We start from the raw sequence: 19,083 nt of genomic DNA, 5'->3' as shown, positions 1-19,083 counted from the left end.
GTTGCCCACGCTGAGCTGCTGGGTATCAGCTGGCAAGGGCAGACCACAACATCTTCTGGTGACCTGCTTATTTACTAGAAATAAATATCTGTAAACATCCCTGAACCCATGCCAGAGGATTCGGATAAACCATTTTGGGACAAAACTAAACAAAAAAGACACCAGTGCATGAAAAGAAATTCTTTAGAAACTAAGTTTTCGGTCTCTGCTGCTGTCTTATAGACTGGGATGGTCATTTCAAAGCCTGTTAAGGATAGCATCAGAACAGTCAGGACAAACAGTGACAGTCTTTGCACCCAGACAAGCAGATTGTCCCAGTCAGAGGAAAGGCTGCCTAAAGGTACAGCTTCTGCCAGAAGAGAGAGCAGCTGTTGCACTGGAAATAGAATCAACTTCAGCATTAGATTACAACCAATGTGACAGGGTTTTGTTTTCCCTTTACATTCTCTGTTAGCCAAAGAACATTGCTGTGCTTAGGTTTCATCCCATCTAAAGGCAGGCTATTAACCAGGATGGTTTCCCAGGAAAAGGACAAAACACACATACAAACAAACAACACTTTTTTTTCAAAAAAAGAACATTTTTCCTACTACTAGTTTCAGTGCAGTGAATAACCCAAGCCAACCTATACATTAATATTTTTCCTAGAGACAGATATGCTTCACTCTTGACCTGCAATTGCAAACTTGTCTAGACACTTGTGCACATGTGTACATGCATGCAAAAACATTTATATAAATCTATACTTGTGTGTGAAAAAAGACTTGTTAAATCAATGCAAACCCCACTGACATTCCTCCTTTCCATGTTCATGGGAAAAAAAAAATTATTTTCCCATCTGAAACAATTCCTTTCCCTGCCAGCACTGCAGTGATAATTTTTTTTGTAGTTTTAAAGATAAAACTTTTTTGTTTTTCTGGTGTGGAGAGATTTAGAACAATTTGTCGAAACCTTAATTAACTTGAGAAACCATGGGAGTTGCCAGACAAAAACTATTCTTGTTAGAAAATGCCAGGAAAATATGAATAATTTCTTCCAGCTTGGAAGTCTGCTGCTTCATTCTTTAATTAGTCATATTGCAGAAGGTTGGATTACTCATGGAATTACCTAAAAGGTGTCATAAAAAGATTTGCAATTTTACTACTGAAGTTACACATAGGTTCTAAGATTTGAAGAACCTGACATTCATATCCATATATTATGATGCTGAGGAAAACTCGAGACAATACCTGCTACCTTTAAAAGGCTCCTATACCTGAAAAAGGAGGAAAAAAGATTGTTAATTTATGCCAAACCTAGCCAAAGAAGAAGGATGTTGAAAGTGAATTTTCAGTAAGATCTGAAGATGAGAGAAAAGGGCCAAACTCTGTGCTTATGAAGAACAAGCGGTTCACAGTCATTATTAGGCAGCAAAAAAATCCAGGGATTTCACAAAGATCTGATTGAATCGCATTCAGTAGAAGTGCAGTGTTTTCACTGCTGCCTTTGCCACTCTGAGTACACAGGTGGCTACAGGGGAACAGGCTGAAGCTGCACTCTGACCTGAGATCTGTTTAAAATCTTCCCCAGTTTTGTTATTGTTCCAACTGGACCCAGCCAGCGTGTTAACTGTGCTACTGAAATAAGGGTTTAGAGAAACAGAATCAAATCAAGCATGGGATATAAATCACTCTGCTTAAAAGCAAGTGCTTTTATTCTCACTGTTAGAGTCCTAGATCAATTCAGCAGATCTTTCAAACCCCCAGCAGGAATGATCACAGCCACTTCTTGTGTGGTTTCATCGTAAAACGCACAGGATTTCAGTAGATCATCCGTAAACCTGAGCTGCCGAGAAAGAACCAAATGTGTCAATGCACAGTGCAGTGCCCAGGAAAGGTCAAAACGAGGGACCAAAGGCAGTGTGGACCATCAGCCATCATGAACCATGCTGAGAACACTTTTTTTGCTTCTAGAGTACCTGCACCATGTTGGTCTTTCTTAGCCACAATAAGAGATCAGAGGGATGAACATTAAAGTGCCCCCTTCTTTAGGAGTTCCAGCATTCTCTCAAGTATTTTCCTACAGCAATTATCAAGACAGCATCCTCTGCTGCCATGTTTTATTATGGCTCTAAATCTGCATTCCAAAACCAAACTGCTAGTACCAACAAGATCTCCGTGTGAGTGGCTGTGGGGGCGTGAGAGTTAAGGAATGGCAACAGAACCACCCAAAAAGAAAAGCTTTCCATTCTGCAGTCCCAACCTACCCACCACTGACTGTACCTGTTAAAAGCAATAGAAACCAGTAAACTCAGTACTAGCAGGCCACACTCCTGTAAAATATTAAAATAGCAGTGCTGCAAGTACTACAGACTAGAAGAGGATGTGAAACTGCCAGCAAACTGCATTTAAGCTGGAAGAGAAAAGACTTGTGTTTGTCCTTATTACTGTGAGGGAGAAAAAAATAACATATTCAATGTAGCACATCCAAAGCAACTCCATTTTATCATCTCAGGCTTCATCTTTGCAGCCAAAGAAGGATTTCTGCTGATTGATTGAAAGCATTACCTAGAGTTTGTGCTATACTTTATTTATTTATTTGCAAGGAAGGAGTCTCAGCACTCATTAGGTATTTATTCAATTGACCCGTCTTATCAAGGCTTTTGAAGTGCTATAAAACAGGCTAATCAGGTGAGCAACATTTATATTCATGGTTAGAGTGGCTACAAATGAATTGATCAGGTCCAAGGAAGCTTTCAATGGACGAGGTTTGAGGTTTTGCAGCCCAATACTCAGAGATGCTGAGGCTCTTCTAAACGTTTCCTTAGGGATAATAACTGGGAACCTCCCTGTGTGAAAATGAACTGCTCAGCAAGTTTGGTTTTCCCCAGAGAGGGTGGCAAACTTTGAAGAGCATGATTCCAGTATCATGGAACTGGTACATCTCTAACCCACGGATGGGAGGAGCAAATTTGTGTTTACAATAATGACAGGAGAGTCACTACAGCCACTGGGCACACCTGCAAGGACAAGGGTGACCAGCTTCAGACACGTTGTGGTATTTAGAAACATGTCCCTAAGAACACAGTGCAACTGCAAGAGCAGGACAGAGCAAAGGCACCGTGCATGTCCAGCTGCCAGCTGGGATGGAACACGTCCAAAAAGGCATGGCAGTACTTCACTTGGTGTTTCCTTCCAGTACCCTGCGGTGTAAGGACAGCCAGCAGAATTTTTTAATTTTTATTTACAAAATAACGACATCATTTTTTCATCCAGTGCTGAACCAAGCCATCTTGTGCTGTGCTTCAGGAATTGTTACCTTTCAGATCAGATGTGAAGCCAAGCCAATGCCCTAATTCCAAGAAGCATTAAAGATCACTCCTACTGCATTTTTTCATTAATGGTAATCCTGATGCCCTGGCCATATTCCCACCGAGATAATTGCTATTTACCTCTGCAAATTCCTCCCTTTGTTTCTACAGGGCCTAAGCAGACAAAAATCATCCCTATGTAACAGCACCAGCATGTTTATTCTGTTCTTCCCCCAGGTTCTCTGCTTGCTGCATTGGGAACATGGTGCACTCCTGTCTCTCTTAGCAGCAGCATTACCCTGTGTCATTTCAGCAGGGGATGGTGCAATGCCACATGCAGAGTGGAAAGAGGGCTTTTGTCAACACTAGACTGAATATCCTCCAGGTGCTAAGAATTTCCTGAGTAAGCTGAAGCAAACACACATTAGTCAATGTAAAGTTCAAATCTCCCCAAGCACAAGAAGGAAAAAAACCCAAGCCTGAGACCAATGTGACTTTTACCAGAGAGAGTACAGAAGACAAATCCTTGGTGAGGAGTGAGTGGCACTTGAGTGTGCAGACACCACACTGCACCATCCAGGACTCTGGCACCCAACCCCAGCTTCAAGATTCAGGGAGATGGTACACTTGCATCTTCCCTCCTTCTGCCTCATTTTTAATTGCAATTATTTTATGTACAGGAAGGTTGTTATTCACTAAGGTAGAATTCACCTCTTGGAAATTAAGCTAAACTTCAGGAATGAAACCTGGTCATGTGGACATGAACAGGAAATTGGTGAGGCACTCCTAGAGGGAAAGGTCTTTAAAGAAACATTCAAGACATTTCCTGGCTCACCCTTTGCAAGTTGCATCACCTCCTAGCAGGAGCTCAGGCACTAGTTTTTACAGTACAGATGTTTTTTCTTCTCTAACTTTTAACACAGAAGAGGTGTTTTAATTTTAAAAGGTATTTGTCCAGAGCAAGTGTAGCAGAGATTAATCTCTCCATTCTTCAGAGCTGGCAGCACAGTCCCTCCAACAAACATGAGAGATGTGGGAACTATTCAAAGGAACGCTCAGCCAGCTGCATGCAGCACACTGCATGAAACAATATTCCTGTCATTAAATACACCCCATGGAACATCCTTTCCTTGACATTACTGTTTAATGGCACAAGGTGATAGCCATCAAGGTACTGTATGAAATCCCAAAATATTCAAAACAGAGGGAAGGGACAAGGGGGTAAACCTATTAACTGTGGCCTGTTAATGGGGCGTTGGCTTCTGCTCAGGTTCCAATAATCCATGGGCACAGGGGGTTCACTTTTTACCCCTTTAAGCTGGCACAGGTCAGAGAGACCATGCCCTCCTTCGTGGGTCACCAGGCTGCAGGTGCCAAATACTTCTTATTTTCTGGGCAAGCAGCAGGTCTCAAATCTGCACATGGCATACTCAAGACTGCTCAATGCATAATTAAGTACCTTCTTTTTGCAACCTCATCTCTCCTTTAGGCAAAGCATGGACAATTTTAAGGAGCAATTTTCAGATTTTTTCTCTCACTGCTGAGCTAGCACAGGCAATAGATCATCACTCCCATTTTCCTCCTTCCATCATGGCTTGTCAGTCACAATTAGAACCATTGCTCAGCTCCTGGATTGCTGCTTATGAACAAAGACAACTTTGAAAAACAAAAAAAAGTCAACTTCAAACCATCTGATCTCTTCTTTCATCCTTAGCCAACAGCAAACAACACTAAAACACAACAAATCCAGATGTTCATGCATTCAACAGAAATTATCAGAACATGTCACTGTCCTAATCCAAGTATTCAAAATGCAACAATCAAAATGAGGTATTAACAAGGGACAAAAGGATTTAGAGCGTACCCAGTGGTGTTCCTATCATTACCCAGAAATTATTTTTACAGTTATTGTGCTTTTTGAAAGTTTTGTAACAGATCATTAATTTGACACAGAGCAGAAACTTCCCAAAAACAGTCCTAGTTTTTGAGCGGCACTAATCCAGCTGTACAATTTGTCAAAATTTTTTCCAAATTTATGAAAACAAATTCTTTACTATATTCCAGAAGATGAAAAACACCCTGCAGATGGAATGCTGGATATAATTCAGTCAGTAAAGACAGTCATGTTCATCAGAAATCAAAGGTATTAAATGGCGTTCAGCTTTGCACAGGATGTGCAGAAAAACATCACCTGCCTCATGGGAATTGTGAAGCTAACGCTCCACCCAAAAACACTTATAATTTGAACACAACATGACAACTTGCTTTTCATCACTTCCCACGAGCCTTCTGGCTGATGAGACTCTCCAGGATTTGCAGCAGAGACTGATGGCAATACCTGGCCATGGCTTAAGGTTGGCATTGGAGAGACACGTTGTAGTTTAACTTCTGTTTTAGAAAGAACATCCAAAGCTGGACTAGAGCTACTAGAACCTAACTTCTTAAACCAAAGCAGGACAAAGCTCGACTCACGGTGCACACACTGTGTCTGTGTTTCCACAGCAGGGGCATTAATTTCAGCAGTTGGTTCTGGTGGATGTTGGGTAGAAGGTCACAATTCAAGATTCAGCCCGAAGGTTGCTGTTCTCCTTCCCCTTCATCCTCACCAAAACTAGTTCATCCAGGTCTTAGACATGGTCTCCCAGTTCACAGAAAAATTTAGGAAAGAAACTGTCAGGAAAAAATTTTCCTCCTATCCCAACAAACTGGTACTAACACCTGAGGGATATAAAACCCATGACCACACATTAGTGATAACCGGCACATCTACAAATTCAAGATTGCAAATATTTACTATCTCATTTCAAAATAAGGAGAGCACCCAAACAATGCCAAGGGAAAAGGGAAAGAAAACCCTTCCACAAGCTCCCTGAGAGCAATTGGTGTCACAAGGACTAACATGTTGGGAAAACTTCTGTGTTGATGGGAAAACAACATCAGAGATCAGAGATGCTCTGTATGCATGTCACTACCTGCAGCACCATTTCACTGCAGCTGACATGTCTACAGAAAGGATTTCCAGCTGCCGATGTTTACTGAGCTGAAAAAGGTCAAAGAAATAGAAGTGACCTTTTCATGTGGGCCTGCTGGGTAAACATGAGGCATTGCTAGGCTTGAAAATGGATTAAAGGGGGCAGAAGGGGAGAAAAGCTCTTGAAAGAGCCTCCATGGATAACATCCAGCAGTGCTTCCCTGCTCCATCTAGTGAGATCTCAGCAGTCATATGGGCTTCACTTTGTTGCATTTTCAGAGTAGGGGCTTTTGGCCAAGTGTCACATCTGACAGCATATAAAGACTGGAAAGCTCTCCTGCTCAGTCACCTAGGAAGACAGACCCAAATGAGGCTGCAGGTGCACCCTGTGCTTTACTGCTATCACCAGTTGAGAGACACAGAAACAATTGCATGAAACCTTGATTTCCCCATGGTCCTTCATCTAGGGAAAAGGCAGCACTTTGTCTCTTTAGGCCAGGGACAGAAGCTGCCTTAGCTTTGCACAGCCAGGATTTCAGCAGTGGTCTCCTCTCACACGCCATCTCTTCAGCAGTAAGAGCTAGCCAGGACCTCGCTCTCACTTCAACACACAGCACCACCTTATCTCTTCTGTCACTGCTACTAAGACCTCTTTTAAAAGTGTCAATAGAACATGAGGATTGCAAAGAGCTCTATTTACCAGACACACTGAATATGCATGATCCAACATCAGCATGCTGCTTCAGTAGCATGCACAGGAAACACTGAGCAACTCCAAAAAGCTCAAATTACATGAAGGCAAGCTTAGTCCAACCCTCAGTATTTAAAAAAAAAAATCTCAGACCAAGAGCTGAAACCATAGTGAAATTTGTAGAAGTACAACTACTCAACTTGCTCTGGTCCTATCAGCACGAAGCTGCTCTTGTGAAGTCATAAATAAAAATGGACAGCAGCCAACAATATGAAAGCTTCATAATTCCTTACTTTTTAATATAGCAAAGCATTGTCTCAAAAAGCATATTTGTCCTAACTGTACCATTCTTCCATATCATGTTAAAATTCAATATTTTGGTGACTTAAAAGCCTGCTGAGGCAAGTGACTATCACCATGTGAAATGGACATGAAAAGAAACAAGCAGGAAAAGAAATACAGCCTGACCAGTAACACATTTAGAACAGTCCTGCCATTTGAAGAGAACGTGTCATTTCACAAGACAGAGCAGTATTTCCCTTTGTGTGCATTCTTTTTTTTAATTTTACTTTTGTCCTAGAACATTCAAGTGCCTCTTGAATGTATTATTCAAACAGAAGCCATGATTAATTAATCAAAACTCCGTTGTATAGGGAGAAGAAAACTGGGCTCTTGTGCAACACCCGGCCAGATGCTCCACCTTAAAGGGAATCATAAGGGAGGATGTGTCAGCAAAAGTGCTTAATTATGCAGTAAAAAACGATGGAATTTCAGAGACAGCTTTTAGGGTTTTCACAGCATCTCTTTTCAGTGCTTCTCTTCACCATATATAAACCATGTGCCCCTTTGCATATCCCATCTACCAGAGACACTGCAAAGAGTCTTGATTCAATCTCACGGAAACCGGCTCACACGGAACCACGAGCAGCTGGATTCAAAACTGACCAATGTCTCTAAATTATGCTGCTTTAAATGACAAGTGTCCCTGGTGAGAAGCTCAGTACTTCTTAGGTAAGGAAGATGGTCTGTGTAACAAACCAGGAATCAAATCTGGAGTTAAGAAGGCTCTTCTCTGCTTTTGGCTTTGTTGAGCTGTATAAGCCTGCTCAGTTCTTGGTGCTTCTCTTTCTTTCCCACACTGCATCTTCTTAAAGCTGAGTATTCAGCCTGCAAAGAAAAAAAAGGAATTTAGAATTGTTTCAAATGCTTTAATTTCATCCTAATATATTATCCTAATCCCATCTAGGACGGGTTTGAGCAGGGCTGTTTCAAGAAGGGAACAAATTTCTTTTCAGGTTTGTCATGGGCAGGAGAGGAATCAAAACCTGCAGTCCCTACAAAGAAAATGCAAACTGAGTATTAAGAGAAAAGTTCCTGACAGCAATAGCAATGATGTGTGAGAACAGGTTCCTGAAATTTTCTATTCTCAGTAGCCCAGACCTTCTGAAGCATAGGCTGGATACATTTCTGTCCCAAATAGTTCAGGTTGAGTTGCTCTGGCCACAGGGAAGAAATCAGCAATATAAGCTCTCATGATGTCTTCCAGCTCTACTTTTCTACAATTCCACATTTTTTTAATATCAGAAATGTAAAAGTTTCAAATCAGCATATCTTTTTCAAAGGACTGAGCTCTTCACTGTTTCCATTCATCAAAATATTTGTATTTGTCCTAATTCAACTACACATAAGAAACAGGTTCATCTTTTTTGTTTTTTTAGTGTTTTGCACAACATAACATTTTTGCCTCTGGTTAATACACCAAATCAGAAGCTACAGGAAAACATCAGCCCAAATAACTGATTTTTTTCCCCTGTCATTTAAAGCACAAAGTAAGGTTTTAAGAGATTAAAAATAATGTAACAAAAATATGGAATGAAATAACTATTCACTACTCATCAGTCCTGGAGCTCAAAGACCACCAATTTTGTTTCCAACCAGTGTTATTTCTCTTGAGAATCACTATCTGAAGCCCATAAGACAGAAAAAAAAAAACCAAAACAAAACAAAAAAAACCCACCCAAAAAACCATAAAACAACACCAAAAAAATACCCCCCAAAAAAACAAAACCAAAACCAAAAAAAGACCAGCTAGATGTACATAGACGGTACACATGCATACAAAATCTCAAGGCAGAAAATGTGTCGTTTTGAAGATTCATATTTACTCACAATTCTTTATTGTCGCCTCAACTCCGTATTTCTTTCCCTATCCTACTGCATCCTTCTCAAGGTCACACTTTTCCACTTTCACAATCACATGCATTATCAAACTGCAATGTCGTGACATGGTAAGGATGCAGACAGCAATGGCAGCAGACTCAAGAAGAGTTATCCACGAGGAAGAGTCCACCACAGCAATTCTTCCTCAGCCACACAGTCAAACTTTCTGATTTAACTACCTAAACAGGCAATATGGGTTTTGCTTTTCCCAAGAAAACACAAACCAGTATGCAGAACACAACCACCAAAAATTTAATGCCAAATTAATTACTCACAAATATGCAATATGAGCAAAGACAAGTGCTTGCTGGATACTTCTCCTAGGTGAGAAGTAACTGGCAGATGCACCTGTCCATCCTGAATTTAAAGAAACTGCTCTGCTTAGGCCCCTTAGAACAATCAGTCTGTAAAAAAGTGAAGCCAATTACTCGTTGTTTGTTCTTTTTCTGAAAGCTGACAATTGCTAGGGGCAAAGCTCCATGATACACAGGTATCTGAACCCACTCTGCTTCAATTAGCCATTATGTCCAAATGGCCTCAGGTGAAACCAAGGGGCCTGAGGAGGCCCCTGGAAGGCAGGTAGCCCTTCTGCACAACTCTTGAGCTAATTAGCCCTTTCAAGAAACAGGAATAATTAGTGTAATTTGAGTCCCTTGCTACAAAGGGCACATTCCCTGCAGGTCCCTCTGCCTGGTGCTGCAGCAGGCAGACCTTGAAAGCTGGACAGCTGTGCTTCTGCCAGAGCTGTGTCTAGAACATATTGATGCTAACAAATCCTTCTCAAAAAATTCATTTCCATTCTTACTTCTACTCCTTCTCCATTTTGTTGTTAAAGATTAATTTTTTTCAGACCTATGTCCCTGGGGCTGTGGCTAGTTTCATTTTTAGCACTTACATTCACATGGATGATACAAAATGGGTTGTTAATGGGTATACTATGGTGCAAAATGGGTTTGTTACATCATCTTTCTTTTGATCAGTAGTAGTTAATACTAGTTATGACAAAAGCTAACCTACAGGTTTCTCTATCACCTGATTTTTTTTCATCTCACTGAATCAGAAATAACTGGGGAGCAGGTGCCAGCAAGACTGGTCCTATCATTGGTTGGGAACACTAATGTATCTTAATCCAGCTGGCCTAAACGCTTCCCAAAACATTGTGCACCATTAGCATCAGAGTCCAGACAACCCTCAAACTAATAAGGACAGTTCCAAGAAGCAGCTTGAGCTGATTTTCTTTGCCTAGTCAGTATGTACAGCTCTTTTTACATTTGCTCAACCATTCTGTGAGGTGTATGACTAGGAGGTATCTGTCTCACTCCACTTTGTGAGCAGCTCAGGAAGGAAAAAAAAGCAACTCACACACTTGTTCTCCCTTTTCCAATAGAGCAGAGCAGTTAAAAAGAATCAGCAATTAGCCATTATAAACCCAAGCCTTGCTTTCCACATTTGCACATCAAATGTGGTGATGAAGATGGTCACAGTAACAAGAAGACAGAGTGGCAGTGCTACAGATGCCCTGAGGAATTCAGTCCATGTTTGGCATCCTTTAAGGGAGATGAAAAAAATGAACTCTTGCTTTTTTCTTCATTGGCAATGGAGCAAAGCTATTTAATTTTAGAACAAGAATCATCTCTTGTCTTTCTTCTAAGGACAAGCAAAGGAAGGTTGGAAAGCCACAAATCCACAGGCAAAGCCATGGCTGTGTCACTGCTCATCACCAAGGAGTGGGGACAGGTGACAGGTCTGGAGTTGAATCCACCTCCACCATGCCAGATATATCCCCAGCGTGATGGCACCCTCAGGCTTGCTCCCTTGGCCAACATGATCCTAAAACTGCCAGAACAGGCAGCCAGGGGGGAGCTTTGCTCTGGTGCACCCTTGACTTACTGCACACCCATCAATCAGTGAGGAATGACTTTGCACTTGAGTTCAGATTCCTGTTGAAACTCCTGCTTTGGACACAAACCCATGTAACTGTCTCCAGATGCAAGGGTCACAGCTGTACAGTCATGCTGCCAGATGTCTACCATGGCCAGTTACCAACCACTGATTGATTCTCTTCATTCAAGTGCCAGATCCCTCCTATTACAGCTCCTCTCCCCCTTGATGCCTTGCATCACAGCCAGCAGACTATCCTTCATCCTGAGGATCTAGGGTGCTCTTTGCCAGCTGCATCCAATCTTGCATCTATTCTTCATCTCCATTGCCACTACCAAATTACTGTGAGATAGCTCTTCATGCAGATGAAGGCTGAATGTTAATTAACAGTGTTAATATCTGCCAATGTGTTTCCTTATCATCTCCACCAAGCTCTTTTACCACGACATAATCAGGCTGGTTTACTTCTATCCTGGCTCTGATCCTCTGTCTGCATCTCTTGTTACCAGCCAGTGCTTCTACATCAGGTAAGTCCAAAATCCCCAATAGAACAAAACCAACACTCTTTCTCAAAAAGATCATGTTTCTCTCTTTGCATGAAATCAATCCAGCTATTTACATCTAAAAGAGTGAAATGTTCTTTTCCTTCTAGAGTGACTTTTGAGCCAGTCCTGGATCTTAAAGCACTATTAAAACCTATTATTTGGATTGTACTGCCCCAATGCACAAACCTCACCTTCTCCCACATTTCCCCCTGCCTGCTCTTTCATTTCTCTAGGCCATGTCCCAAAAACTTAGCTTTCTAACACAATCATATTATTCTTCTCCAACAGCAACTTCCATTTGCTGCCCCATCCCTGTATTTTCCAATCAACATCTCAGCACACAGTTTTCCAGCCTTATCCTCCCCCAGTTTTACTAGGTCTTCCCTCATTCTCCACATTGCCCCACAAAGAGAAAAGCTTCCTACCTGGTTAGAGCACATTTCTACCCCAGTACTGGTTCTTCAGTGGTAGAAAACATTTCAGACCACAGTAGATTTTCTTTCAATTGAGATAGCTCAACATCACCTTCTCAAAGCTTCCCAACAAACAAGGCTCAGATTCTCCGCTGCAAGAAACTCAGCAGACTACTTAAAGCTTCAGAAACTTCTACAAAAGACCCTCAGCTGTCTACACATCCCTCATATCCCTTCCTGGTCATTAATCACTCCTTCCACCTGAGAGGGCAGGAAATTGCAGACAGATGGGTCCCTTTCAAGGGCCTCTTGACACCCTGAGAGCTTCCCTCATCTTCCTTCAAATTGCCTTCTTCTGCTTCTCCCCATACCCTAACATCAGTGCTCATCTCCTGTGTTTGTGCCCATCTGTATCTTCTTCAACCTTTTTTTCTTCCTTTCAAAGGTAAATTGTCTAAATCACAAAAACCTTTACTTGGCTGAATGGAGTGATCGCATAATCAATGGATCTGTAAACCCCGTGTTTCTGCTGCTCCTTATCGCCTGTTCACACCTTTAAAACAGCAGCAAACATCCACCCTACCTCCTCCCTGAGCGGGGCCACTGCAATCCCGTTATCTGACTCCTACATAAAGCACTCCAGAGCATTCCTTGAGGCACCTTCTGCCTCCCAGGTCATGGCTGAAACAGTTCTTTAAACCAGGAATCAAACACTTCTCTTTAAAGCATTTCAGTGCTTGATAGAGAAACATCGTACATCGATTGCAATTAACAGGGAGGAGACATCTCCTTGCTCCACACGAAAACGTTGTCAGCCATTAGCACCTTCAGGAGGCTCTGCTCGAGTGGAAATAGTGCACCTTGGGATCTGGGCTATCAATCTGCTCAGCAGGGGAAGGGGTCAGAGTGGTGAAAAAACAGCTATTTGGGCCTTCAAAACAGTTTCTCTTGCAATTCATTCTCCCCTTGAGTTTCTGTTCTAGTTAACAAATGGTGAAGCTGCCACACTTCTGATTTTCCACAGAGCTATCCTCAGTAAAAGCTGTCATGTCAATGTTTCCACGACATAGCCCTGGGGGCGGCGGGAGCGGGCTCGCCCGCTCCGACCCCGGGCTCGTCCTGCGGGGCAGCGGCGTCTCCCGTTCCCGAGCCTGCGCAGCCTGCTGGGCGTGCGGCGGCACTGGGAGCCGCCGGAGCCGGGGCGCTGGCCGCTGTTCCGTCGGGCCCCGGCCCAGCAGGCGGGCAGCCCGCCCCGCTCCGCCCGGCGGGGGCGGTGCCCGCTGCGCGGCTCCGCGGCACGGCTCCGCCGCTCCTTGGGCCGTGCCGGGCTCCCTCGTGTCGGCCCGCGGTGCCGCGGCTCCGCACACCGCGTCTCTCTCTGCGCCCCATCCCTGCCCCGCGCCGGGGGCGGGGGGCGCCGCGCCGGGTCTGCGTTCCGCGCCGGCGCCTGTGTCCGCCGCGGTGCCCTCTGCCAGCGCTGCGGCGGGCGGCACCGCCGAGCTGCCGGCTGCTTCGGCCCCGCTCCCCCGCCTGCCGCGGGGGCTGAGGCTGCGGCGGGGCGCGGGGCTGTTTACCTTGAGCGCGGCTGCTGACGCGGCCGGCGGGAGGCCGGTGGGTTCCCGTGGCCGCGGACCCTCCCCGTCGGCTCTGTGGACCCTCCCCGCCTGCCAGGTGACCGTGCGTCCGAGGCACCGCGGGCGGTTTTGGCAGGAGGTCCTGGATAAGGCTGAGGAGATGTGCGACTCTGCCTCCTCGCAGCGCCTGCAGGATCGCGGAGGAGGCTCCTCTGGCTCTGCTGATGCTGCGGGGAGCGTGGTGTCAAGTGATGCTGCACTGCCTCGCAGTCAGGCGGCTGCTGCTGTCCCTGTGGAGCCCACGGGACGGGACACGGCAGGTGATGCGACCTTGCCAGGGGGTCCCAAGGCTTTCCCTGTGCTTAGGGGCGTTACTCGCAGCACCCATCAGCCTTTATCGTTTAAGATAGTGAAAGAAATCCGTGACACCGTTGCCCTGCGTGGTGTCGGGTCTGCTGAAGTTATGCAGATGATCCGAATGCTCCTTGCTTAGATGCTGACACCTTCCGACATCCGTTCTGCGGCACATGCTCTTTTTGACTCTGTTCAGTTTGAGGTTTTTGAGGCCAAGTGGGCTCGTTTGGCGGCCAGCGCAGTGCAAAGGAATGCTATGCTCGGGCCGCAGGATCCCCTCGTGAGGATGACCTCATGCAACAAACTCTGTGATGTCACAGCCCAATCTGTGACCTCACACAACCCACGCTGTGCTGTCACACAGCCCCTCTCTGACATCACAGCTGCTCTGTGCCTCCATGACACAGCCACAGAGGTGCTGCTGTCACAGATTGGGCTATGGCATCACAGAGTTTGTTGTGTGAGGTCATCAAGCAGCTAAGGCGTGATAGAGGGGACAGTGTGACATCACAGAGCAGGCTGTGACATCATGGCATGGCTGTATGACATCATAGAGCGGGCAGTGAGGTCAAAGTGTGTGCTGTGACATCACAGAGTGGCAGTATGACATCACAGGGAGGGTTTTGTGACATGAGAGAGTGGACTGTGACATCATAGAGTCGGGTATGAGGCCATAGAGCAGATTCTGCCCAAGAGCTTACAGAGCTCAAACTTAACAGGACTTAACTTATACCTTAACTTCCACCTTCAACTTCACAATTTAGCAAAAGAACAGCACTTTACAGTATTTAACCGAACTTATAACCTATGACTTTGCAATTTAACTGAGAAATAACATTTAACAATATTCAACTTGACTTATATTTTAAATGTAAAAACTTAGCAAAGAACAACTCTTAGCTCAAATTAACTTAGCTTAGACCTTGTGATTTAACCCTACTGACAGGCCTGACTGGCTCAGCTATCCAAGGCACTCAGACCCCTCAGAGAGCAGCATTTCTGCCACATTTCCCGAGCACAGGCACTCCTGTGTGCACACAGACACAAAGAGTCAGTGCAAGGCACCTGTGAGAAATTCCCCTGAGGGCAGGGAAATGCTCCCTGCCGATGCTTTGGCATCTCCCCAGCGGGGGAAGGGTTGAGCCTGGAGGAGTGGGGGGATCGGCCCAGGCTCCCTCGTTGTTGGGGATCCCCGATTGCAGCAAACGGGAGAGTTCCCGGCTTGGAGAGGCCCCACTCCGAGGGAGTCGCTGGCCCAGGAGAGCTCCAAGGGGCTCCTTTTGGAGCGCTGTCTGTAGGGCCTCAAGAGAGGGGCTTCAGTGCCAGCAATGTTTCATCCTGGCTGCACTTGGCATCCACAGCTTTCTTTGGCAGGGTGAGAACAGGGCTGTTGTGTCACTGAGGGAACAAAAACACTTCCCAGGGCTGCTCCTAAAGCAGCCAGGAGCTGGTTGGGCAGCAGCAGTGCCTGGAGCAGACAGTGTTTGTGATGAGCTCCAAGGAGCTGAGCCCAGGGGCTGTTGGCCAAGGCCGAGGCCCAGCGAGCATTTCTCAGCTGGCAGGGCGGCCGGAGAAGGTGGAGGCGGGGGAATAATTCACGCCCTCAGTGTGCTCCCAGTCGCTCCCAGTATTTCCATGTTCGTGCCCCAAGTGCTGCTCCCAGCCCTGATCCCTGGGGATGGGAATGTCCCGCTCCCTTGCCGGGGCAGGGTCACTCCTGAGCCAGGTGTGCAGGGCAGGCCCTTGCCCTGACCCCCAGCACTGTCCCAGCTGCAGGATCTGCTTCCCACCGGCCTCTTCCTCCTGCGGCCCCGAGCCCAGCTTGGTGCTGAACAAAGGGGCTGGGCCGGGGCCATCCCCCGGCGGGGGCTGCACACCCCCCTGCCCCCTCCCCAAATTCCCTCTGGGGGAGCAGGAGCTGGGGCTGGAGCCCTGTGGGGAGGGACAAGGGGGTGACAATGGGATGGGGGGTGTCACACGCTCTGGGGGGACACGCACGGCCCCGGGGACCCCCCCATATCTTCTGCAGAGCCAGGACGATGAACCCCAACATGGAGCCACTGACCTCTGGCAGTATCTTGAGGGTGGGGTCTGGTGGCAGCTTTGGGAGTCTGGGGGAGTCACAACCACCCAAAAACGCCCTCCCAGCCCCACAGCCACTCCCAGACTCCTCCAACCACCCCACAGCTCCCAGCCAGGACCCCCCCCCCCCCCCAACTACTCCCTGCAAGATAAATGACCCCAAGAACCACCAAAACCCGTTTCCATCTCCCCCAGGACCCACCCAAATTCTCTGCAAGCCACACAGCCCTGATAGGGACCCAAATCTCCCTCATAGACCCTGCCAAGCCCCCTCCCAGCACCACAAATGCCCACAGGATTGACAGAAGCCCTTCCCAGTCCCCCCAGGAGCCCCTAAACTCCCACCTCCCATGGCACTGACCAGGAGAGCTTGGTGGACAGGAACATTTACAGCCAGGATCAGCTCGGGCGCTTCAGCAGTGATTTGGGCACTTTGGGGGAACATCCCGGATAGGGAGACCCAGGCCAGGGACTGGGACAGACAATTAGAATTCTTGGAGAACAGGCGGGCTCAGGTGGACACCTTTTGCCGGCACACCTATGAGATTGTGGACATGTCCCCTGCCTTTGATAGCTTCAGAACACCCAAATCCTCCCAAATATTCTATTGAACCAACCCCAAATTCACCCCCAAATCCAGGTAAATGGTGCAGCTTTAGATCTCTTTGCTCAATTTTTTATTTTCACCCCAGTTTTGGTTGTTTAGAGAGGGTGAAGAAAAAAAATTATTGAAATGGAAAAGACCTCCAAGATCATGCAGCACTGCTTGATGCCACCAGAAGAAATAACTGGACAGAGTGGGTGAGATTTTTTTGGGGTGTAAAGTCAACAAATCGCTTTCTGCCAGTGAATTTCCAGTTTAGATCAGAGTCCTGATGGATGTTCCTGCCCCTGTGTTCATACAGGTGCCTATGGGGATCCAGGAGGATGTGGAGACCACCTTCCAGGTGTCTTCTCAGCAGGGATCACTGGGAATGTGGGTCACCAGGGCTCTGACCAAAGTGGGTCCTCCCATGGGGGATGGAGTTGGAGCAGGGCACGAAGCTCTTCCCACAGCTGAGGCATTTGCAGGATTTCCCTTACCGGTGCCTCCGTTGGTGTTGGGTCAAGGTAGAGCTCCTGGAGAAGCTCTTCCCACACTGGGGACACTCGTAGGGCCTCTCCCCAGTGTGGACGCGCCGGTGGGTGACAAGGTGGGACTTTTGTTTGAAGCCCTTCCCACAGTTGGGGCAGCGGAAAGGCCTCTCCTCCGTGTGAATCCGCTGGTGCCTGAGGAGACTGGAGCTGGTCTGAAACCTCTTCTGACACTCGGGACACTCGTAGGGCCTCTCCCCAGTGTGCATGCCTTGGTGGGTGACGAGGTGGGAGCTGCAGCTGAAGCCCTTCCCACACTCCCCACACTTCTAGGGCCATTCCCCGGTGTGGATCATCTGGTGCTGGATCAGGTGGGAGCTGTGCCTGAAGCTCTTCCCACACTCCAAGCACTTGTAGGGCTTCTCCCCATGGTGAACCTGCTCATGGCCCACCAGCTCCGAGCTCTGGCTGAAGCTCTGTCCACCTTCCTGGCACAGGATGCCGGGGCTTTTTGGGCTCCCGGGGTCCCTTCTCCCCTCCCTCTCTGCTTTGGGCTGCAGGGGCTCCAAGGAGTCCCCCCTGCCCCTCTCCAGGCTGTTGAGGGTCCCGCCAATGACGGCGCTCCCCCCTCTCTGGGCTCTCCACTTTGGGCTCCTGGGGGACACAGGGCTCTGCTCTTCCAGGCTGCCTCTGCTGTCAGCTGAAACCGGGACCCCCCATTTTCCCCCAAGGGGCCTTTTCCACTCAGCTTTGCAGTTATTCATTCTCCAAACATCCCCCCAAAAACCCAACCCAGGGACCCCCCCAGGATATCTGGTCACCCATGGGATGAGGGGGTGATGGTCCCAGGGGGGCTGCGAAATCAGGGAGGGCTCGACCTCATGATTCCTTTTTCTTTCCCTGATCCTCCTTTGTCCCTCCTCTTCCTCTTCGTCCCATGCCTCCTCTTCCCTCCCTCTTCCTCCTCCCCCAGGAGCAGCGACACCCTCAGTGCCCCGTTCCCGCAGCCCTGACAGCCTGCGGCAGGAGCGGGGATGGAGCCGGGACAGGTCGGGATGGGCAGCGCGGGGCTCTCGGCTGCTCCCACCCGCTGGGGGCGGGGGGAACCCGGCCCGGGCAAAAGGAGAGGCACACTGGGAGAACTGGGGGCTGCGCATCCAAACTGGGCCTTGCTGGGGACCCTGCCAGGGGACTGCCAGCCCTTGGGGCTCCTCTCGGGAGATCCGGGAGGGGGGAACGCAGAGAGGACTGGGGGATCCCAGGAATGGCAGCACTGGGAGTGACTTTTTTATACTGGGATTGTACTGGGATCATACTGGGAGCAGCTGGGCCCATGCTGGGGCAGACTGTGGTCACACTGAGGGAGACTGGGATCATATTGGGATCATACTGGGATCACACTGGGACAGAGTAGGAGCCTGCAGCGGGCAATTGAGACCATGCTGGCGCAAATAGGATACACTGGGAGTGACTGGGATCATACTGAGTTTGACTGGGAGCAACTGTGAGCAACTGGGATCGTGCTGTGAGCAAGTGGGAGGAACTGGGGGTCACTGGGTGCTTGCTGGGGGTGACTGGAAACAACTGGGCTTATACTGGGATCAACTGGGATCATGCTGGAGGTGACAGGGATCATATTGGCAGTGAGTGCAACTACACTGAGGCTGAGTGGGAGTGGTTGTGAACAAATGGGATCATGCTGGAAGGAACTGGGAGTGACTGGGAGTATGCTGGAAGGAACTGGGGTACACTGGGAGAGACTGGGAGTGACTGGAACAAAAGTGAGGGTGAAAGGGAGCAACTGGAACCATGTGGGGCACAACTGGTTCATACTGGCAGTGACTGGGAGCACACTGGTCTCATCTCTAGACCATACTGGGAAGGACTGGACTAATACTGGGAGTGTCTGAGACTGACTGGGAACACACCAGGCACATCATCCCCCATACTGGCTGTGACTGGGAGCAACTGGGAACACACTGGATGAAA

At 47.5% G+C, this 19,083-nt stretch overlaps 1 protein-coding gene across 1 annotated transcript; it reads right to left on the bottom strand.

Moving 5' to 3' along the window:
• Positions 1-1,238: 1,238 nt before the first annotated feature.
• On the bottom strand, positions 1,239-17,591 carry LOC137465842 (zinc finger protein 664-like; the record flags this gene model as incomplete). The annotated part of the gene is given in 2 exon segments (XM_068177857.1): positions 1,239-1,255; positions 17,204-17,591. Coding segments are annotated over 2 exon segments (405 nt in total), but the record flags the coding sequence as incomplete, so codon positions are not given.
• Between the last annotated feature and the right edge of the window lie 1,492 nt (positions 17,592-19,083).

Source organism: Anomalospiza imberbis, unplaced genomic scaffold (assembly GCF_031753505.1).
Source record: "Anomalospiza imberbis isolate Cuckoo-Finch-1a 21T00152 unplaced genomic scaffold, ASM3175350v1 scaffold_114, whole genome shotgun sequence".
Taxonomy (NCBI): domain Eukaryota; kingdom Metazoa; phylum Chordata; class Aves; order Passeriformes; family Viduidae; genus Anomalospiza; species Anomalospiza imberbis.
Note: the sequence above shows the minus strand (reverse complement) of the source record. Positions and strands in the feature narration are given on the sequence as shown.